This window comes from Amblyomma mixtum, chromosome 5, assembly GCF_055824585.1.
Source record: "Amblyomma mixtum isolate Tamu chromosome 5, ASM5582458v1, whole genome shotgun sequence".
NCBI classification, from domain to species: domain Eukaryota; kingdom Metazoa; phylum Arthropoda; class Arachnida; order Ixodida; family Ixodidae; genus Amblyomma; species Amblyomma mixtum.
This window is the reverse complement of record NC_143016.1, coordinates 29140079-29164286: the sequence shown is the minus strand read 5'-3', so window position 1 is coordinate 29164286 and position 24208 is coordinate 29140079. Positions and strand designations below refer to the sequence as shown.

At 50.1% G+C, this 24208-nt stretch overlaps 1 protein-coding gene across 6 annotated transcripts in view; it reads right to left on the bottom strand.

The window, feature by feature from the left end:
* Nucleotides 1–24208, bottom strand: part of by (focal adhesion protein tensin) — a 260886-nt gene that overhangs the window by 180869 nt on the left and 55809 nt on the right. For all 6 annotated transcript variants that reach the window (XM_089543734.1, XM_089543738.1, XM_089543736.1 and 3 more), the window contains exon 2: nucleotides 9160–9201. In XM_089543734.1, the coding sequence (XP_089399860.1) occupies nucleotides 9160–9201 (42 nt within the window). The remainder of the gene's footprint in view (nucleotides 1–9159; nucleotides 9202–24208) is intronic.

Below are 24208 nucleotides of genomic sequence, written 5' to 3'. Positions count from 1 at the left end.
CTAGACTTGGCCAGAGACCGGGGCCCAACGACCGCTTGGCTGAAAGTTGGCTGACTCCGCCTACAGCCACTTCGCAGCTGAATAATGAAACGGTGCTCGCTGTCGTACGCGAAGCGTAGGCTTCTCGACCTTCTCTCCTGAGTAGTATACTGCCGCAGCGGGTACATCGGGAGAGGCCACCAGCCACACGTCGTCTAACCTGCGGTACAAGCCAAGCAGCGAAAGTTCGACACCGTAACGAACCAAAATACAAGCAAGAAATATCGGTTAACCGCGCAGCTGGCGGCGTGGGACGCGCAGCCCGGCAGCGGCGGAACGGCTCCGGTGGCTACGTCAGCGGCAACGCGCGGCGTCCTCGCCAGCGAGACCCATTCTTGGAAAGCCCAAGGGGCGCGTGCGCGTAGTGGCTCGGCGGCACGCCGGCAGCCCGCTATGTGTCAAGGTGGTTCGTGGGTAGTCCCGCCACGCAGGAATCCGGCGGCGTAGTACGCTCGCCGCAGCCTCAGGAGGAGGCCGGCCTCCAACGCGTCATGAGAGGCATCCGGCGGCGCCGCCGAGTCGGGATCCTGCTACCGCAACGGTCGGCCGCCCCTCTGAGCACTGCGAGTGGGCCGAACGAGCGATGTGTGCTACTGCGCCCCCCGAAACCACGCTCACGAAAGCGCAAGCATCAAATGGCGCAGAGTTTTAAGCCGAAGTGTCAAGAGCCGTGAAGCTCCCATTTACTAATGCAAGTAAGAGGTGCAATCTCAAAAAGCGTCACTGGACAGCATAGTTGAAAACATCTGGATGAACAAGTAATCAGGCTTTGGAGAGTTAAAGCTCTACGTAGGTTCAATAATAAATTAATGAGAGGCCATGTATTCCGAAGTTACTGCGAGCTCGGCAGTACAGCTGACGCAAAAGGTAAAAGTTCGGATGGTGTCATGACCAACCATGGGCTGCCACCAAGCAAGCGCTGGTGAGAAGATTGGTGGTGTCTCGGAGGCAGTACGCCACAATAAAGATCGGCTCATCCCTAAACCCCAGTGTCTTCACGTCAGGCGTTCGGGAACTGCCAGTGACGGACAAGAGATTAGAGAATGAGTTGCACACGTGTTTTCTGAATACACCGTCAGGAAATAACTTGTTGGCTACGTAACCTGCCACCAAAAAAAAAAAAGGAAAATCATTGACAGAAGTTCATATCGTTAAAACGGTTCACGGCTATCCCTGAGCGAAAGATTTAAGCCTTTATTCAAGAAAACTTTGCGCAGAATAACACAAGACGAAAGGGAGAAACACGTACACACACACTAGCGCTAGTGTGTGTGTACGTGTTTCTCCCTTTCGTCTTGTGTTATTCTGCGCAAAGTTTTCTTGAATATGTCGCTGCACCAACTGGCCCAACATTCTGCTCTATTTAAGCCCTTCTCACAAGGACACACTTATGATGATAATGATTATAATGATGATGATGGTGATGATGGTGATGGCTTTGGTCGTCAGGGGTAGAAGTCCGCTATTGCGACAGACCCAAGACGAGAGAGTCGAAGGAGGGGGCCTGCACGATGCAAGGACACGAGTGTCGCTCTTTTCCAGTAAACTCCACACCTCCATGTCTCTCGAGATCACCCCGCAAAAAGCAGGTCAAACCATCGCAGCCATGAGGTCGCGAAACTACAGGGAAGAACCTCAGCAGCGCCCGAGCCTGCTTCGCCCTATATAGGCGCGGCGGCTACAATGACCACTAGCCACGTTTTGCAGCCTCCCCTAACAATGTGGGACAAAATGATTACCACGAAAACCAGGCCACCTCATCACTCGATCACCGTTGTTTTCGCCGACATATCTCGCATCTAACGCGTGTGGGCACCGAGACCGGTCGACCGGCGTCCTCGGGAACACCTAAAAAACCTGCAGCACACCGCCCTGACGGATTAACCAAAAACAAACAGCGGTGTCTGCCAGCGCCTGGCCTAGTTACCGGGGCGATAATTAATCAGCGGAGGAGGCACCCACCACCACCAGAGGGGCGCTCACAGCTACCGCGTTGTGGGTCGTCCTGACTGACCTGTTGCCGACTTCCGGTGCGTGCGTTGGTACGCCCCCTCCGAGTTCAGCGGGAGCGCCACGGATGACGAAACGACGAAGGCCCGATGCCCACGGGTGCAGCAGCAGCAGCAGCAGCCGGGAGGAGCTGGCAACGATGATCTGAGGGTGCCCACAGGCCGCTGCGGTATCTCCACTAGGCTGGCAGGGCAGAGTCAGTACGCAGGGGTTCAACCGTGCAGGGTTCCGTTGCCGTTAGCCACAGTCGCACTCCTGCTGGCACCAGATTCACATCACTGTTCTTCCCACGATGAGCTCTGTCTAATCCGCGCTGTGCAAAGAGAATAATCAGTCCCGGATTAGGCACACTCCAAGAGCTCTTCCCGCCGGAGACGATGAGCTCAGCAGTGGCTGGCGCAGGTCGAATCGGCAATTCCGGCAAAATTCCGAAGAACGCAGCTTGTCAGGAGCGAACAAAGGTTAAAAAAAGAAAATCCACTGCACAGAAGAACACGGCAAGAACGGCAGCGCACTGGTCACGCCGAGTGTAGGCAGCGTAAAGGTCTTGGGCGTCAGGAGGAGGTCTCTCTTGCGGCGGACCCAGATACGGAGAGAGTCGAAGGAGGATGCTCCGCACGGTGCAAGGGTTCGGACGGAAGAAGAGCAAGAAGCCGCTTGGGTGGCGCCCAAAAGACGAGTAGTTTCGGAGTTTCCGCAGCGCAGGCAGCAGCAAAACGGCGGCGTCGGCAGTGCAAAGCGAGCAAGCGCGTGCGGCGGCGGCGACGACTGGTGGGACTGGCGCGCGCGCCGCGGACTGGTGGGCCGAGTGCCCACGCCGTGCGCGCGCGCACGCGACTCCGGCGACAACGGCGCGGCCGCGAAGAAAGAGCAGCGAAAGGAAAGCTTAGCGAAGGGGGGCCCCCGAAGCTACTACTATATCGCGGGGAAGCGAACGGAAAGAAAGAAGCAGGAGCAAAAACAAACAGCGAAGGGCCTTCCTGACGAGTGGGCGGACCCGGGGCGCGCAGCTCCTGTAAGGCCGTCGCCGCCGTGTCAAACACAGGCCCCATTTGGCACCCGTGTGTGGGAGTGCTGTCTTACTTAGCGAGGCACTGGGCGACTACCGCATGCACTTCACTGTGCGCACGCCAGGATGGTGGCCGTCACGCGAGGTGCTCGGAAAGACTCCTGCGGGTATACAGCACGCATCGCGAAATCTCTAGAAGTGTGGATGGTCAGAACGATTGCAGCATTGAAAAGAAAAAGCGCCGACATCGTGTGTGAGGCGTCAGTGAACGGGAGAAAAGAATGGAGTGCGACGGCGTCATCGAAGGGCTTTTACAAGATGGTCGAAAATTATAGTGAACAGAGGTGTGAATTTACTGAGAAGTTCGGTTTGGTTTATGGAGGTTTAACGTCCCAAAGCGACTCAGGCTATTTGAGACGCCGTAGTGAAGGGCTCCGGAAATTTCGACCTCCTGGGGTTCTTTAACGTCCACTGGCATCGCACAGTACACGGGCCTCTAGAATTTCGCCTCCATTGAAGTTCAGCCGCCGTGGCCGAGATCGAACCCGCGTCTTTCGGGTCAGAAGCCGAGTGCCATAACCACTGAGCCACCGCGGCGGCTCTCTGAGGAATTTGAGTACCGCAAAATACTGAAAATTTTGCCCGCCATCAGTGATGTTCCAAGGCGTAACCCGAAAATTCTTAATTATAACAAAAGTTCCCTATTTCAGATTCTTCTCTGCAGCAACTTGAAAACTTCAATTTGAAATAAAAAAAAAAGAGAGACTATTTCGTACCTTAATATTCACTGCAACCTCTAAAAATTCTCTTTTCGCCAAATTTTATCCTAAAATTCCATGAATAAGGGAAAATTAATCGAATAGAGCATTACTGGCCTCTACGCAGTGAGTTTTGAAGCTGCGAAGCCGGTAGCTGCGGTGACCACGGAAACGAGTCAACCGTGGAATGTCGAAATGAGTTTCACCACACACAAACGGCGTGCAGCGGTGAAGTTAGTGTAGGCAGAAGGGTCAAATTTCAGTGTCCGCCAACGAATGCTGGCAGTTTGTTGTGAGAACTTCGCACCACGGAGTCATGCTACAATGCAGGCGATAGATTTCGACACATTACCATGAATTCGGGGTAAGCGCTTCTAGTTCCCTTGGCTGTCGCCACGTGACGCACGGCTTTGAACATTCAAAAATAGTCCGCTGGCATCAAACGTGACGTAGTAAAGAAAGAGAATGGCCGCGTGGCCGGCATTGAAGCGCTATAGTTCAGTAACGCTGTCGACTTGGGCCGCAAAACCAAAATCCAGCGACTGACACTTTTCATGAAACTCAAAGACACTAGCCTCTAAGGAGCTTGGGGGGCGAGGGCCGCTCCTCCTTTTCGGGAAAAAGGAACCGCGCAGTTCCGGTCTTTGTTGGGCAAATCAGAACACTGCGTGTCAAGAAGGGACAGTCCGGACTTGGAAACCTCACAAAAAGAAGACTTAGGAGATTTTTCATGCTGTCTTGGATGATGGCACTTTGTCCCTTGATCTCATCTTTCCTCTCTCATACTTACGGTCTTTCTGCTCCTATGCTTTCCCTCCTTTCTGTCCTTCTCTTTCTTCCTCATTTCTGCCACCTATCGCCTCGCACACTGCCGGCTCTCCTTCCCACGCTACTTTTCTCCGTTGTTGTTGCTGCCTCTGAATCAATGGTACATGCCCACGGTGGGGGATTGGTCAGAGCTTGGTGCTTCGTTAAGCATACGTGGTGCAAATCGGGAAACTTAGTTTTCTTCGGCCTGTCTACAAGCTGGCCCTACAACGCAGTGAGCACACCGCCAAACTAACGCCTCCAGTCCTCGCATTCGTAGGAAGACAAAAAAAAAGGCGATGAGGAGAAAAACGGGAGTATTTAATGGGCACATCTTTCCTTATAGTGGGTCCAGGAAAGGGCGGCACCGATGTTGACCTCGCACGAAAGCCACGCGAACATCTCTGATTATTCGCGCAAAGTATTACGTCGTCCAAGAAGCACCTCTTGCAAGTCATAAGCGACGCGGAAATCTGAGTGGGATGGCTGACCCTCCAGAGTGCGTCCACCGCATCTGCGAAGATACGAGAGAACAACTACTTTACCAATGTACTCGTTTTGACGCTCAAGAAGCGCTTCTTGAGCGTCAAAACGAGTGCATTGGTAAAGTAGTTGTTCGCTTGTATCTTCGCTCTTGAGGGAGCCCTGCTCCTATTAAACCACGCGCCCTCAAAAACGCCAAGGTTTGACGACTGTGGATTCAAGTCAATTAAATCGTGTGTACGTTTATTTGTATTGCACTGGTAATACGGACATGCATACCCTTTCTGTTCCCGGCTCTTTTTCTTCATTTCCTTGATTTTCTCACTGCCACGGCGGTTTATTTATATATATTACGAACTCGCCGGGACCAGCTCTTTCTACTGGTGATTAAGCTCAAAAACGCCGCACGCAGTTGTGTTTGCCGCATTGCAAGAGAAAGTAACTAAGATCCAAAAAGAAGGGACAAAGAAGAGACGAATAGTCGGCGTAGTAACATCCGGCTCCAATTTCCTTCCAACTTTTACGGCCCAGAGTAAGGTGTCGTTAGACCGCCATACGCACCGCGTCGGCCCATCTGCAAAGCACTCGCCGTGTGCCCCTGCGGCGAGCAGCAAATATGGAGCCGCAACAACGCGATGCCTTTACGAGGCACCCATAACTGCCAGACACAACAGCTAACCTAAAAAACGACTGACAGGGGAAGCTATACACAGACCTCCATTCCGAGTGACCTTGACAGAAAACGGAGACCGAGGAAATGAGAATAAAGCGGATTGGTTGCAGAGAGCGTCAGAAGAGAAGAAGGAAAGCGCCGGCCTTGAGCAGCCTTCTGTTACGCGGACAGGCGAGCGAAACAACAACGAAGGCAAAGTTTAACCCGCTTGCTTTCCACGTTCGGAACTGGGAGAGGCGAACGCACATGCGGCACTCGTATATTAGAGCGGCTAGACACACAGGAAAGGGTCGCCCTAGCGGAAATAAAAGATCATAGGTTTCAGCGGCACTAAAGAGCCGGGTGTGGGTCAGGCTACACAGGACGACAGGGGAGGGAAAAAAGGTGCAATACCAAACTGGATGCAGATTGCCGAACCGGTGGCGCCATCTAACGAGACGAAACTAAGAAGGGCGTGGCTTCCATGCATGCGCGCAGTCTGCTGACCTGGCAAGCGTCCAGGTGTGTCTTTCGAAAACTTACGACCCTCGGCAGACGCGACGCGTACTTCGGTGGTTTCGCTTTTTGCTTTCTGCAAGCGTTTCCGCTGGGAAATCGGCATACTAAAACGGGGACGACTGTATGATGGGAGTTTTATGCAGAAGGCTACTCTGGAGCGTAACCATGCGTACAATTTGTATGCGCATAATGCGCTTCCAGCTGGCAGTTTAGCTCAGTAAAATGCAAGTCCTAACGGATTCCTCCTGCTCGTTGCTTGCCGCTGGTGTCTTCCTAGAATCATGCACTTCGTGGTTCCGCCACATTTACAACAGTTACGTACAGTCTTCAAAAGTAACCAGGCTGCATGGTTTGCTTCTCATTCGTATAGTAGACCCCTCAAGTCTTCTCTAAAAATCAAAAACTTCTTTGAAGGTGAGGGCAGGGGTTTCCCTTACCATACAGAGATTTAGAGCTTGAGGGCTGGCGTAATAGCTTTACTATACGACTGAGAAGCAAACCGCGCAGCCTGGTTACAAGACTGTACATCGCCACTAGACAAGCTTCGCAGGTACAGCAGCAGATCTCATCTTTGTACCGTACAATGAGACGAAGGTTGTTCTTAGTTTAGGCACCGGAAACATGAAACTGCTCAGACTTGACCAAAGAAAAAAGACAGACAAGAAAGCAAGTCTCTAGGGGCTTGTGCGAAGGCCGCGGACTGTATAGAGAGCGGTATTTCAGATTCGCCGACTCGATGTGCGCAACATGTTATAGCACACTTCTACATCGAAATCCACTGTCAAAATAACGTGTACTGACATTCTTCGATTTCACGGCGATTACCCATGCTCCTACAGCAACAATGACCGCTGCATAAATCAGTCCTCCTATACAGCACAACTTTTCGCATATTTCATCACGGAAAGAACACTGGACAAACTGTGCTTAATGCAGCCAGGAGTTCATGTTATTTATTCAGTTCGCGAGCACTAAAACCCTCAATCTCAGATTTTGCCGATGTTTATCTAAGCCTCTTTCCGCGAAGCCTCTCTCCACAAGTTTTGACGCGATAGCGTTAAGGCTCCCGTTTTGCGTTAATCCGGTGTCGTCGTCGTCGGCGGCGCCGCCGTTGTGAGCGAAAAATACCCGGAGAAACAACCTAGGTGGGCCACACAGATCACGTGGCCTTGTGGTGTCATCGCAACCTGCCCACCGGACTGTCACGTGACAGGTGGCAGTTCAGTTATTCACTGCTCGCGACAGGTTGCGCGGAAGGAGCAACCTGGGTCTCACAAGCGCCACCTGTGGCAGCACCTGCCATCGCGGGGTAGTGGCACTCAACCACTGCACCACTGCGCCAGCTAGGAGTGTATTGAGCACTCCCAGCGATCTATTAATGTAGAGAATGACGAATTGCGCATACGTGGGCATTAACCCATCAACGCTATCGTGTCACACCCTTAAGGCGGAGCTTAAGTCCGATTTCGCCGATCTTCGTCTGAAGCCTGATCGACCTTGAAAGCCGAACCTCGAACCAAACTGAAGTGAAAGCCGATGTACTAGCGCGCCTAATTCGCATATGGCCTATCTACTCTAAGTCGGCCGCCATTTTTTTTTATTTTGAACTGACTAATTTACAAGCCGCACCTCTAGGTCTAATACTGACACCACTGGTTTAAAGGAACAACATTGTTCCCTTAACTTTGAGCGCAACTCGTGATACATGTATATCTTTCGTTCGTTCGTACAACCTGTAGAAGGTACCAGTGACACTTCCGTTAACAGAAACAGTATTTAGGGGTATGCCAAATGAGTCAGCTTAACAGAACATGCAGTGAAGAAACTACACCACTCAGAATCTTCTAGCGCTGTCGCCCGCCTTTCGTTGTAGGGCAACAAGAGTTGCGTGCTGAGCAACGTTTTTGTTCCCTGTAGCCTTCGCTGCAGGGAACAAGAACAGTTGCGAAACGGCGTGAGGTGAAGTTACGTCAGAGCAAATCCAGCCATCGAACAATAGAAGAACGGAACAATTACGAGTGTGACGTCAACGTCGTGCCGCTCGGGAAAAAGAAAGGAGCTAAACTGTAGAGGCGACTGCCTGCACTCGCTCACAGAGATGGAACACGCGTCAATTTTAACCGGTGCGTTTTCGCACAAGAAGTTTCGTGGTCTTCCTGCAATACTAGTCGTAAAAGGAATAGGCTGTCCACGAATACACGAAGTTGTTACTTCACGAATGCGTGCTCGTAGCTGACACGAAACGGCCTCTAGTTCCCGGCTATTCTAACCAGCTGTACCAAAGCACGTGTACGTCTTTATCAACGATATCGAAAATATTATCACTCACTCCCAATGAACAATCTTGAAGGACCGCTGCAATGGCAGAGCAACGAACCAATGGACATTGAAACTCCCATAGACGTTCTGGGGACGTTTAGAACGTCTACAGGACGGCAAAGGGAGTTGCAGTGCCCATTGGGGCCCTAATGTTTCCTCAAAGCGAGAGACTGAGCAAACAATGACGTAAAGAGATGCGCAAGAGACGACAAGGACCATCCATGTCCCCGTGTCTTGCAGCTTTAGTTGCGGAAGCAAGAGCGTTGCGTTAACAATTCACCAGTATCCATTTCACTTGACGTAACTAAATACGGAATACTTGCACAATGAATGGCTGCATCGCTAGTTCACTAGCATTCTTACCCGTTAACCCGCATGACTAACTATTGAATCACACAATGGCTATACAATCTGTCCTGTCGCATATTTAATGTTCGCGTGTTTTTGCGCTCGTTAGTGCGTCTGGATCCAGTAGCCAACTAGCCCAATTAAGAGCCTTATCTAGCATGAACCGTTCGCTCCCCACATGATCGCACCCATGGATGATCTTGAAGAGCACTCACCCGTCCTCCACCATCGGAGTCGTCCGTCGTGTCTCCCTGCACCTGCGAACAATAAGCAGCAGCGGAGTGAGTGCAGTGTATGAGCAACGCGACGGGCGCATGTAACCCGACAGACGGCTGCACCGTGCGCCGCACGCCGAGCGTAAACAAGCGCGGACTGTAGTAAGCGCGACAGCTGTGGGTCACTACAGCTGTACTGAATGTGCGGGCATACAACAACAAACGGTCAGTAATAGCTGTGACTATACTTGCTTGAGTATACTTCGCCATCCTTTACCATCACTGCATTTAAACCAGCAGCGAAGTAGAATAATTTCGAGAATAGTGATTTGGTTGTAGAGTGAACGATAGAATGATAAGGACCGGAACAGCCGTGCAATAACTAAGGCCTAATTGTCTGTCTGACATCATCCCCCTCGTCACCACTATCATCATCATCCACCGCAGGACATAGCCCTCTCCCTACGGTTTCGAAATGCCCCTGTCTTGAACGAGCCATGACAACCCCGCATGCTACCAATCTTCATAGCCTCATCCCAAACCCTTATTCTCTGCCGCTCTCAATTGTCTTTTCCATACTCTGTGTCCACTGTTATCCTAACAGACGAATCTGACAGGCTTTGCTCATGCCCACTTCCTCCTCTTAACATCACCGAAATCAATACCCCAGCGCTCCATATCCTTGTCATGTTAAATTTGTGCCACAATTTATAAACGCTTCTTGTGGCGACGAGCAACTCGCTCCAATCTCAAGAGGCAAGTTTAATGACAAAAAAAAGTTAAAAAATTTTTTGCCAATTGCAATATTTGCCAATACACCTATGTGAACCAACTTTTGGGTACTAGATTAAAGAAACTGTCATTTCGTTGGTGCCTTTAGGCGCATAAAAGCAAAATGACCTCAAGTTGATTCATTTATGTGTACAGCCGGCCAAATCTTTAGCTGGCGTGCACGAAGACCGCTTTTTCTGCGCTCCTGCGCTTTGTGACGAAGCAAACTTGGGGGAAGCTCTATATTAAGCAGGAGTTCAGTGAGCCCCTGCTTAAATTTGATATCTTAGCAAGTTTGCGCCGTCATAAGCTGCAGGAGCACGGAAAACGTGGCCATCACGCACGCCAGCTAAAGATTTGGCCGGCTGTACCTGCTCGCGTACTGAAAAAGACAGATAATTACCTCTCATTTCCACTCTTTACACAATTATGTATCATTGAAAATTTGTTTCTTTCGCTCAACCCCTGTCATCGTCACTCGTAAGCGGCCGCTCATATAGCGGCCCTTCACCAGCAAAACTCCTCCTGTACCTGCAGCATCTCCTACAAGAAATTCGTTGTGCGATACTGGCGCTGTATTCACGCTCCCATGTCTTGCTGCTATACATTTCTGTCCGTCAGCCGCGTCGGCGTCTCGCCCCTTGTTTGTATCATCGTGCTGTACATAGCTCAAATGCGAAAACACTAACAAAGACCAACTAGCAGAGCTTTCGCTTCGGGACACTTGCAGGTGGTGAAGAGGAAATTACACAACGGATAAGTTATGAATGATTTTATTGGCTTTGAAGAGAAAAAAAAAATTGTTATAGGAAATAGAAACATCAGATGTGGCCATGCCGACGACTTTGCTACGACTTAATACACTGACGCCGCATCGAGTGAACTGGTGAGTGAACTCCGCCCTTACAAACTTGAGATCGTCAGCTCGATTTGTGGTTCGATCAGCAGTTTTTTGTCTGTTTGTTCGTTTTTGCTTTGTTGCAGTATGGACAGAGATGGGAAGTTTTATGAAGAGACCCTGCGTGACTAAAATCAAAAAGCTGCATGAGATGCTTGCTTGGCCTGATATCAGTTCGATCGCCGTCAAAGGGATACGATGTCACCGCAGTTTTCTCGCATCTTATGTACAATTTATGTTCTTTATTGATCATAAATTCGGGCCTGATGTTCTTAACTGCACCAGGAGCCCTAACCAGTAGTCAGTTTTATTCAGAGCTATTTCTGCAGGCATATGCGCCACAAGTCAAACCAATTTAATACTGTTGGAGCGAGCACTGCTAAACCACAGAAAGACGCAGAAACGTCCGGCACTTTCCTTCAAGAAGAGGCTTAACTTTCGACGAACTATATATATATATATATATATATATATATATATATATATATATATATATATATATATATATATATATATATATATATATATATATATATATATATATATATATATATATATATTTATATATATATATATATATAGAGAGAGAGAGAGAGGGATAGGGGGGTATATGTTTCTCTTGAAAGACGGAAGTTACAACGCCGAGAGCAATGGTTTCCGCGTTCGTTACCCGCGGTGTCACTCAGCGAGAATTAGCGGTTATATTTCCGTTCAAACAATGTAAAAGTTATGCTTCTTCAGCTAAACACAACGCTGCCGCGGCTGCTGTTTCCCTCATTAGGGACCCCCCCGTGGGGTCTCTGCGGGCGGAACGGGGCGGTTGCGCTTCTTGTCGCCTCCTAACGGAAGTTCGGAAAACCCTTGTCAATCACCCTCCCGTCCGTTCTTCCCGTTTAGTCCTAGCGCAACTATTAAGCCACTCCCAGTGGCGTACTGGAGCGTTATTTCGGTGCTAGGTCGCAAGCGGCAAATGTACGGAGAGACTGCCAGCAAATCGGGTAGCCGCAAGGTGCGTAGTGTTTTTCACTCGATGCCCTAGCCTTTACTAGCAGACCATTAGCGCGGGCACATTTAACGCGCCCACCTTGTATGTTCGCTCGGGTAAAACCCTGAACGGAGTTCTGTCGCTCTCCAATCCAGGCACAGACGCTGTACACAGTTGGAAGGGTCTGATTTGACTGGTTCTCAGTCCTCCCCGGCCAATGCAGGAGGCGGTCCGTGGTGAGTTACCGACGTGCAAACATGTCGTCTAGATGCGCTCCGCGCATTCCCCATCCTCCACCGTGTTGCGTCGCGTGATTTAATCATTCAGTTGGCCGTGCAGCACGCGAGCGCCCTTAGCTCCGCCGTCACGTGTGTGTGGGTAGTAGTCCGCTTTGCCCCCACGGCTCCGCTGGTACGCTTTCGGGTTATGCTGATGGCCTATGGGGGTTCTACTGAGGCCTGCGGATTAGCGCAGTGCTTTTAATGCAGTATACTCTGGGATAAACACTTGATATTACTAACTGCAATGGTCCTTCCTTTGGAGAGACGCTCACGCGTGCGGTTAAAGCTAGCTGTGCCTTCAGCTTGCTCTGGCCCAGCCCGCGCTATGCGGGCAAAGCCCACGTATATACCTATTTTATTCCCACAACCTATAAGGCGATTTCGGGGTTGTATTATGATAATCTGCGCACCACTTCGGGATAAGACTGGAATAAAGTTCCTGTCCCTATTGGATAAAACGGTAGCCTATTAATACGACCTAATAATATGGCCACGCATTGGAACTTCAAGATAAAAATTCCCTAACTATTCTGTAGAACAAATTACATGATCAAGCAATACAACAAGGTGACACGAAGGGTTAGAGGTAGAGGAGCGTAAAGGCGTTCCGAACACAGAGCCTCTTTCTATTCGTGCGGAATAATCCGCGGCAATTCAGTGTGACTCCTGAAAGAAAGCGCCTCTACCGTTCCTTAGAGTCATCTAGTGTCTACCCAGGAAGTCTACGCCTTTTTACACTGATATTTGTTATGCTAAAGGAAAGACGCGAGCCGCGCATGGTTTCAACCCAGGGCGCTATGCGAGATGAAATAGCTCAAAGAAAAGAAAGGATGGAACACAGTAAAAGGATAAGGGAGAGGTTATCCGTCGTCTTTTCCATCAGAGACGTCCTTCTTTTTCTTTTCGTTTATTCCTGATAATGTTTTTTTTTTTTTTTTCTGGTAAACACAGCCCAATAAACGTGATCCCCGAAAAGCTATGCGGACATCTTTCCTTTGACGGTCGACGCAAAAGCTGCAGCACACTGATCGCAAATGTACGACAAGCTCTTTGCTCCTGTCACCACCTCTTTGCCGCACAACTTCTCGCCAGAGGAAGCGCTACAAAATTCGTGAAGGCGCACATGCTAAATCTTGCATCTAGCATTTTGCTCACATGACACATTACATGACACAGTTGTTGCAAAGTGTCGCTGATATCATGCACGGAGCCACAAACACGTGTGCACGTTTGGTCGTTACAAAACAGGCGTTCACATTTACTTAAGGCGTGAGCGGCAGTCTTCGCCTACAGATTGATTCAGTTGCCTGCCGTTATGAGTTTCTCAAGTGTGGACGTTGCCAATTCGCCGCCGTAATGATGTATCACGACGCACATCGACAATAATAAGAGGTCAGCTGCCTGCAAGCAGCCTCAAGGGCGTCATTATTCACCCCTCCGCAATCTCCGTTCACGCGCTACTCTCTGTAATGACGTACACGCGTCACGTGACACTTCCGGTGGTGCGGCGCCATCAATTTCCAGCTTCTTAAGAGTGGAGCTGTGTGGGAATCCAAGCGAGGTCATTAATTCGACGCCGTCGAGGAACGCCTTAATGAGCTTGAAGTTTTAAAACCAAAAGCAGGAACCTGCATTCCCGGCAGTGCATTCATTTCCTCGCAACGCGTGCAGAGTATTTCATGCACAGAAAGTGAGCACATATAGCCATCTACGGCAAGAGGGCTGAGCTTCAAGCGGAAGCAGCGACCTGAAGGCGATTAGCAATACAAGCAATATTGAGAAAACTAATCGCCGGGTAAGCCGCCGGTGTCCTTTTATGCATCCACACGAGGAGCTCTTATTTGCCCTGCTCGAGGCATCGACCGTGGCGAAAAAGAAAATACGAGAAACTGGAAAGCCGAAAGAGTCGGTAATGCTCCAACAGGAAATGCGCGAGTCAAACCTTTTCTCTCTCCGTACGCGCACACCGAGTCGGCGTTTCGCAGAAGGTCGTTGTGCCTGAACGCGTTACGCCCGGGTGCGATTCAAGACGTCTTCGACGCCCCGCTAGCGGAACCCGGTCTCTTGTGTTTGTTCGGGCCCGTGACGCAGCCGCGACAGGCGAAGGCCGGCGTGACCTGCCAATCATCGAGCGGAACACGTATTCTGGTAGCGCAGCTGCTCGTGAAAAATAAGCACTCGGAGAGGCCACTACATGCGAAGACGAAGTGCTACGTGGTGCGAAGACGCGGCGTACCGACTGTAGGCCATTATTTTTCATTCTTTTTGGTTGCCCCAACCTACTGAATCCGATGAGATTAAGAAGTTTGCGGGGATACTGTGGCCGCAACCAAGGGCGTCCGCAGAATTTTTTGCAGGGGGGGGCCCATTGGTTGTTGGCGCCGGAGGGGGGGGGGGGGGGGTATATTCGTAGCGAAAAGGCACTATTTGCGGAGTAAATTTATTTATTTATATATAAATAAAAAATAAGTAAAATACACACATGAAAGAAAATTACAAGCAGCAAATTAAAGCGCGGATTGTAGAGATACATTGGAGTTTATCAACAAAGAAACAATTAAAATTAATAAAAATGCAAAAAGATACTATCAATACTCGAAGTGCTCAGTCTTACTGCATACGGGTTCTCGACTCACCCGAATTGATGACCAGCACACAGCGCAATATGTTCACAAACACGCAACTACAGTCACTCAGTCAGTCTTCCTTGAACAGCAACTGTAGGCGCCTCGGATTTTTCTGGGCGAATTGCGTAGTTACACGGGTGATAAATTCATTTCTGTGCTTCATTACACGCTCTCAGTGCACAGTCATCATATATATTGATTGGAAAAATGGTTGAACGAGTACGTTGAAAACAAAAGATGACTATATATACAACGAAAACTTATTTACAAGATAAATGCACGCTCGCAGCTTCATACACCTCGCTCCATCTTGCTCGCGCATCCGCACAGTCGAGCAACCGCACACACACTGCTCGCCGCTCGTCGTTTTCTCGTCCGCTGTCTTGGTTGTTCTCACCTTCGTTGACAACCCGCCACTAAAAACACCGAAGCACAAACACAGAGGCGCGCACACGTGCAAGGGCTTACTTGCCACAATATCCACGAATGCGCACTTTTGGGGTGTAAGGAACGCCGCGCGACTTCCGAGGGGAAGGGACACCCGCAACTAATTCGGCCGGAAAATTTGTTTTTGTGCTTTTATGGGGTTCAGAGCCCCAAAACGACTCAGGCTATGAGGGACGGAGTAGTACAGAGTTTCGGATAATGTCGACCACCTGGGTCTCTTTACCATGCACTGACACGCACAGTACATGGGCGCTGTTGTGATTTGAGGCCCAGCCAGAGGTGACAGGCGAGCCAGGCAGGCGCCATCGGGCTGCGTTGACCAAAGGCGCTGGTTTTCGGAGAAGACGCAAGGAACGCTGGTGTGGGGGCGCCTCTGGAGACTGCGTCGCCGTGAACAAAAGCAGCTAATCCCCTTTGCCGAAGGTTCTGAAAGCGGCGCTTCTACCGCACTGAGCTCTCCCGTGGATCGGAGGAGACAGCGCGCGGCGGCGGCGCCAACTCGTCGCCCGCTTGCCCCTGAGCAGCCCGACAAAGCGGGGGTGGACACGGCTGATTTGTCCTTCCCCCCTCAAGAATTCATCGGTGGCCGGCGTACGAACGTATCATGATTATAGCGAGCGACCTGTGCCCTGTGCACTGTCTGCCTCCGTGTCGCTATCTCTCTAGAGATCAAAGAAACAGACACCCATCTCAAGACGGCTCGAAGCACATGCTCGCCGGTGCCGCTGCATGTCTGCAACAGGTCGTCCTTCAGCAGAGCTGGCGGTGGCGTGGTTTGAAAACGGCGGAACGACGCGCGCCCGGACGCGGCATTTCGCAGATGTGACCAAGCGTCGAAGCGGGGCTGCTTTTACCCTTTTGGCTGAGCGCACCACCGCCCCTGGCGTGCAGCCATCACTCACGGTTCGAGTGAGTGATTTTCCAGGGGGGTGCAGCCGCCCCCCCCTTGCCCCCCCCCCCCCCCCCCCCCCCCCCCCTCCGGACGCCCATGGCCGCAACTGACAAAGGACCGGGTTAATTGGAGAGACGTGGGAGAGGCCTTTGCCCTGCAGTGGGAGTAGTCAGGCTGATGATGATGATGATGACTGAATGCGCGCCTGAAATCTGAGTCCGAAACATTTTAAGGCCAGAGAAAGAGGGTTTATTGGCAGAAAAGGCAGAAGCGTAGCCTGAAAAATGAACATCTGGCCTGCTACTCTACACTGGGGAACGGGAAGAGGAGAAAAAAAGAGGGTCACGATGCGGGATGATCATGCTGGGAGGAGGCAGATGAAAAAAGGACAAGGCACACTTGCCAACATTACAAACGCGAGTCAAGGCCCGCATCGCTTAAAAAGCTTGAGACCAATCGTCACAGGTGAGCCCACCCTCTGAACGCTGCCAACGAAGAAAAAAGTGGCGCCATCTGTGCTTCCGTGAACGAATTAATAACAACCGGCATATTTGCTCGCGGGGTGAAAAGCTGAACGGCACTTGGCCGCCGATATATACGATTGTAAAGACCACCTTTGAAGAAATAAAGTTTCAATTGCTTCGTTTCCGTTCGCTTTTAACACGACAGCGTTAAGGCTACCGTTGTGCAGAAAATCCGGCGTTGTCATCGTTGCCGTCGGTGTCAGCGTTGTGGGCGAAAAATCCCCGGAGAAGCAAGCTAGGTGGGCCACCTAGGTCACGTGACCTTATGACGTCATCACAACCAGTCCATCGGATTGTGAGCAATCGTGGAAGGCGGCAGAATTAAATTAATGATTAGTCGCCAGATGTTGCCCAGGAGGACCAAACTGGGTCGCAGAAGCCCCACCTGTGACAGCAGCACTCGCCATCGCAGGGCCATCGCTTAACCGCTGCACCATGGCGCCAGTAGTGGTATGAGGACTCCCCGGGATCTATGTATGTAAAGTAGAGAATGACCTATTTTAACCCATCAAAACTATAGCGTCATACCCTTAAGGCGGAGCTATTTTATTTATTTCTTTTTTGCCACGAGACCTTCAATACTGAATGCCGCTGCTCGAAAAAAAAAAGCTTTTATGACAACAGCCGCAAAAGGCGTTGCTGACGCGGCTACCAGTTTCCGTCTCCACGAAGCTCTCGGCAGGAGTTTTCATCGCCAACATGGCATCGCACACTTAGGCGTCGATGCTAAACTCTTGAGAGCGTCGAGAACTCTGCGACGAACCACAGATGAGACAGCTGCGCCTACTGGGACTCCTTAAAGCCTATTTTTGAGTACGCTCACTTCCTGTGACGTGTCCTGTAGTCACGACGCCACCAGCTGAAGAGATAGAAGTATGTTTATTGTTTCTCATTCTTGACCGTGATGAAATCACTTATGCAAAGTTCCTATGGACTCCATATGTCCTTATGCAGAAGTAAAAGTGTAATTTCCCAGTCCTAAAACACGACAGAAAATTCGCTGCCATCACAACATATTTTCTGTAGTATTTTTGGCTATGAAGTTGTAGTAAGAAAAAAAAATGTGTAGAAACAAAACTTTTCTTTAGTACTGTGGTGGCCGTTGTAGCGACAGAGCCTTAAGAAATTAGTACAGTATTACAAAAAAAAAAAATATACTACGATGCTACAGAAAACTCTGTCATTACGACAAAACGACAAAATATTTTGTCGTATTTTGGACACGATTCTGTCATTTCTTTTTCGACTGTGCTTCAGTTTGGCTGTTAGTCTATTGTAGACTTAGGAGACCAAGAACCAAGCTTCCGTCTCCGAACAATAGGAACATTATATTTATGCTGTATGGAAGCAGAGGGCCGAAGCGGGGAGGCTTTAACTTTAATTGCGCCACCATATTTCTTCTAAACGTGAAGCCAGCGCCCCTCAACAGCGTCCACTTTCCCCCTCCGTAATCGCCACTGATTATTTTTTATACTCGCAAGGTACTAGCGCTACTTGTCAATTTCCGGAGCTACGTAGTTGGCTCGAAAGCGCGAGAGATCGGCCCATGCACTTCTGGACGCTGTCGCTTCACCTCGAAGCCTGCCGTGCACTACAAATATTTGCGTAGAAAGCTGCCCACCAGCATTGAGCCCGGCTAGAAGACTATGATGCAAGATTGTGGGAACTGATGAGGAATGTGTCCCTGCTGCTGCTATTTGCGAATTATGCCTCCCAGGGCGGTTCTTCGTTAGCTTTCTACAGAGGGAGCTTAGAAGTTTCTTTGCTGCCTAGTCCCACTCAGAGACCGCCTTCTGTTCCGAAGAAACCATCTTAAGGGAATAAATTTTCCCTATTGTCACAACTACGCAGTACTCAAACATCCGTCACCATTTCACGCCGCTCAATTTATAATCGACGCGTGTCGGTTAAGGTTTATACTTCGCACAGGGGCGCCATCTTTTGAATGCAGTAAACGTCTGAAGTGTTCTTCCGGCTACGCGGTAAATGCACAAAACAGCGGAAACGACGCGCGTAGACGGGCAGCCTACCCTGGAAGAAGAATACCGCTTTACGGAAAAAGCAACGACAGTGAGCTCGCAGAAGAGGCACTCGATACGAGCTAGCTGTGACTGGAGTGTCCTCGAGCTCGAAGTAAGCTTTGATTACCTGCCGCGGAGAGGTATAGAGGCAGCCACCCACTTTTCGCCGTCCCTGCGACATTTCGCACGGTACCTTCAGAGTACGCATGTATAGCTTCTGACGAAATAAGTAACGTGCATGCAGTCGAATAAATGAAGCGCGTTCGTTCCGGAACGAAGGCTACGACAGCTGCCACACAGAACGCTGTAGCGCGCCAAGTCGCCAATGGTACATGTCATTCCGACAGACGACCACCAAGTGGTATAACTTTTTTCTTTTAAACACACGCAGTACAGGCGAGGCCTGCTTTAGTGTTTCCAAGGTATGGAATTAATTTTATTTTTACGCGTGCTGGCTTATGCAGATTCCTACAGCGCGTGTTTCAAGTTCTCGAGTAAAAAGTGACGAAAGCAAGATCATTAACGCCCGCTTCCAGAGGAGCGGTCATATCGCAATGCATTGGGCGACGCGAGTTTTACGCAGGATACTGAACACGACAACTTCGACGCCTTGGTCTCGCACACGGCTAGCTAATAGGTTCGGAGCGCCTGTCCTGAGAACTGGGTACATGTCCAAAATGCCGCACGGAATGCACTTGCTTGCAAGAACGAATGGACGCGCATTGACAAGCAAACTGTATAAAGTGTTGCGCTCGACAACAGTGCGGTAGACGCTTGCGTGCTTCGTAAGATTCTGTAGTCGAAAGCACACCTGTGCATTGAATGCACAATCGGCGCTTTCGCGCCATCAGTATACAGCGAACACAGATGAACGCCCTTACCGCAGATGCAATGTCGCCAACGTGCGCTTAATTAAGGAAGCCTGTATTTAGCGCCACAAAGCCGCACAATTCCTCTCTTATCCTTCCATAAAGCATCCGCCTCCTCCAAAACAAACAAGAAAGATAAGACTCTTCTTCAATAATCTGTCATCGCTCTTCAGAAAGTCCTCCCCGAACAAAAAGAACCGTCGCAGACTAGAATCCGCTCACTAGCCATCTCGGCGCCTTCCGCCGCTCTAACGCTAGTTGGCCGACCGGTTTTTTTGCCGCGAATCGAAAGCGGAAAACCGCAGGCGCGTGGTTAACGCTTTAACCGGAATTCCGCAACACGGAGGAGGAGGGTGAAGCCACACAAACTACAAGGCGGGAGCCGCCGCCTAACCCTAGAGGGGGCAACAAGCGGGGACAAGACCTGTACGGGTGAAAACAAGCTTGAACTTCGAGAGGGGAAAGACAGAGAAGAAACAAGCACAGGAAACGCGACTGCTTGCTTGGCCTACAGCAGTAGCTCAAGAAATTTAAAAAAAAAAATGACAAAAGCTGAAATGAAGAAGGACCATAGAGGTGGCGCCACATGCTAGGCGCGTGGCTGCGCCCCTATAAGTATTACGGCACACCACCGCCACCACCACCCCGCTACTCCCCGCCCGCAGTGGTCTCGTCGTTTTTCGTGTTTCCTTTCCTCTTCGGACGGCGAGGCATCTCGCCGCAACCGGTTCGGCTCCGAATCCTCGGCTTTGACGGAGCCGATACGCACGCACGCACTCCCGCATACATACAGCGCACACGCGCGAGGTCTGGCAGCGACGAGGGAATGGAGTGTGCGCGGAGAGAAGACGACAAAAAAATCGAAGCACAAGGAATGTGCAGAAACAGACGGCGTCGGCAGTAAAGAACTCCACTGTCATCGTGCAAGACACGGGCCAGGAACAAAAGCCCCCGGTATACACGACACACAACAGGCGAGTGAGAGAAATAGAAGTGTATGGAGAAAGGTACGGGAAAAACAAAATGCGCGAACAAGAATGTAGAGAAGAACAGGACAAGGGCAGGTGAGGGGCACAGCAATTCCACGCCGGCCAATCAGACACAGCGCGAAAGGAGCGACAGAAAACGGCGGCGTCCGTCTCCTCGCTGCCACACTCCTAGCTGCTTGAGGAGGAGCGCGTGGCGCCCGACGCGTCTCGTAAGAAGCGTGCAGCATTGGGAAAGCTTGAGGTGGCACAAGCTACAATCGGGCACCGCAATGCGAGGGCTGTTCATAAGGAAAAAAAACAGCTTGCGATTTGCAGGTACGTCCACAGATTCGCCAATCACTATTGAAATGTAGAGCATGCCCAACTCTCCGACCAATCACTGTAGCATGCCCAGGTCTTCGTACAATCACGACACGTTGTTTACGTGCCTACCGCCCTGCGTACTCGTTATGACTTCGACTCGGGCTACCTTCCGTACGCTGCGCGGTATTCCGAATACTGTGCACGAGGAGAGCTGAGCCGATTGCCCGTGCTCGCTCGACATCCGGCATTCCGGTTTTAAATTGGACGGACGTGCGATTGATTGATCTCGACAGAGCGAGTGCGTTGAGGTGTGCACGCGCAACCTTTGCGGAAGGGGGATGCACGAGGAGGTGGTACAGCCGTGGACGGAAAAGTAGGCTGCGAAGCAAGGGCAAAAGAAGAGGTGAGCGTCCTTGATACCCGATCATCCATTATTTATAGTAGTTACTGAGACGCATTCTGCATGCCGACTTTGCGAAGAGAGATCGTTACCCTTCTGGTCGAGAGATCTGCGTCAGAGATCTGTGCTGAGGCGCGGCCAACTGGATATTCGACCGAGAGAAGGCGATTCTAAGGGCCTGACTCGATCCCTCCGCTCTTCGAGCAAATAAGAGCGTGCGAATGTATCTGTTTACTTGCCAAAGCCAGGTTCTTTGAATTAAGAAGCGCTGGTGTACTGACACTGAACTTGTTGGTCGGCGTTGCTTAAACTGTACATGACGACGCACAGACACCTTGAACACTGCATCTTTTTGGCCTACTTTAGACTTTTGTAGGTTTTTTTCCGTGTCCATCGAAATCTTTGCGTAGTTTGCCGACTGGAGAGTTTGCCAATGCATTGCCTTTTCACGTTGCTATACTTTATTCTCCTGTGTATTACCATTTGTAAGCCTCCCTGCAATGTCTCTTACCAGAGGCAGTAGTGTATGTAAATAAATAAATACAGTAAATAACTACTAATGCTTGAAATGGTAGAACTAACGCAACACAATGTTCTTACAGTGAATACTTATCGTAACTGTGCGTAGTCTCGGGGCTTAGTAGAGGCGTTAGGTGCTGTCTCTCCGCATTTTTCCCTCTACAGTCTATGCACAGGTGTCCTCGTACAGGGCTGTCAACCAGAATTGAGGCTAGTTAAACTTCCTTACCCTGTAACTTTTAACTGCTATTTGTTCTTTCTTTTTATGCACAGCTGTCAGACAGCACGTCTCTAAGGCCCGCAAGTGCGGACAGGAAATTGCATCGGCGGAAATTCCTTCCGTTGCAGTGCACGTGGATCGATCCTTGGTTCCTTCCAAAACCACGTCAGTCCAAAAAAAAGTTGACGTGCAGAGATCAACGTTTTTCCTCTGTGCCCAACATGCCTCCCAGGTAAACGTCATATTTCCAATTCCGATACCTATAAAATGACTATAATGCCGCGATCATGGCACGTAACCAGGAAAAGGGGAGTGGGTGTATAGTCTCCCCCTGCCTTGAAATCAAACTCACGTACCCTATCCCTCCCCACCCTATCCCGCAAAGCCCACCCTATCTCCCCAAAGCTCATCCTATCCCAGCAAGCCTCCCCCCCCCCAAGCCCTGTAATAAATGCCGGACTACGCGTACCTGACCATGATACATAAATGAGAAAGGCCCTCGAAACTGCTACCCTTGGCGTCCTTCTCTTTTAACTCATCATCTCTCATTGGTTCGAACGTACAGTTGACTAAAAGTCGCTCTAGCTCCTCTGTAGTCGACACTCGGGTTAGGAAGAGAAGATGATGCAGATATCTCGGGAAGGGAGAGCCGAAGAGAAAAGATACAAGGATTATTGCAACGGCAGCAAAAAGTAAAAGTACTTATTCGTCATGAAACAAGTGTAGTGTGCCAACTGTGACAGGTTCCGCTACCGCCACGCGCCGACACTACGTTGCACCTGACGAAGACGAAGTTATGCGCCGACACTACGCTGCGCCTGACGACGACGAAGTTGCCCCGCTCTCTCTTGGTGCTGGCTACGCCCGGCTACGCTGCCAGATCCCGCACGGCGGTTCGGTCTCTTGAGGACGCCTAATAAACGCACCCCTACAATTGGTGGAGGTGCTGGGTACATCCCCTACCAACCTGGAACTCCGGAGCCGTACGCTGCCGCCTGTGTCAACTATGCCAGATGAGACTGCCCCAACACCGGCGGCCAGTTCAACCACCGTCATGTGTTCTGGCGCCATCTGGCAGCGTGACCTTGCCCTCTTCAGTGGCACTGCCGACCAAGATGTTGACGACTGGTTGTCATCGTATGAGCGAGTGAGCAGCTATAACAAGTGGGATGACACTATCAAGCTGAGTAACGTCATCTTTTATCTCAAGGACGTGGCGAAGGAAACATTCAGAGTTCTCATTTCTTTGTCACAAAATCAATCTTCTAATTTTGCACATCTTATGTGGCCGCTTGTGACGCCCGCCATCGCTGGCTTACCGAGTGTTTCCTCGCGCCGACGGTTAAGGATATGTTCAAAACCAATGTACGTCTGGACCTCCCAACCCTAGCTTACAATAAAACGAAGCATTACTTTTCCTACAGGCCAGCAGAAGAGGTTCGACAATTGTAGTGATTAAATGGGATCGAAAGTGCGAAAGTTGCTAGTAAAGAATGCTGCTCTTTTTTTTTCTGCTAGCACTTGAAGTGGTGACGTAATCGCCAAATAGAACCGTGGCGGTCGTCAGGCTTCTCCGCAGCGCACAGCGCCGGGTAGGGAGCCTAATGATGTCTTTTCAAAAGAGGAGCATTTGATCGGAGGCTTGAAAACCCAGGGAACCGAAGGCAAAGTCCGCAAAGCTTTGTTTGGTATACCATCGGACAACGCACGGTGGGCGAAGGCAGAGAAAGTCTGAAATCTCGCAAGCAATGACGTCATCACCTATTTACTCCGCACTTCTCCGCTGCGGTTAGGAGAAGCCTCAAAATCTTCATGACTTTAAAAGGCGATTACGTCACCATTTTAAATGCTAGCAGCCTAGCACAAAAAAAAAAAAAAGTTGCCGTGCTTTGACTACAAGGTTTATACATTCGAATCCTTAGATGCTTCGAATTCTCAAAAACGCGTTTAGCATTCCCTTTCATTAAAAATCCAAACACTGAAGAATATTTGACAGGGAGAGAGAGAGAGAGAAAGAGAGAGAGAGAGAGAGAGAGAGAGAGAGAGAGAATATCCGAAGAATCAATAAACCAGGAATAAAATTTTTTTATTTCCCTCCATGACCTAGAAAATGTGTTCAGAGTATGCGAAATCGCCCTGCTCCTCCGTATTCCTCACTTTTCATATTTCGCCGTACTCATTACATTTGTGAGTCGCTTTCTTAACCATATATAGCACACAGAGGCGTCTACCCTACGTTATTTTCCTTCATTCTGTGAAATTTTTCTACCATAATCAGTGAGAGCGAAATTCCAACAAAATGA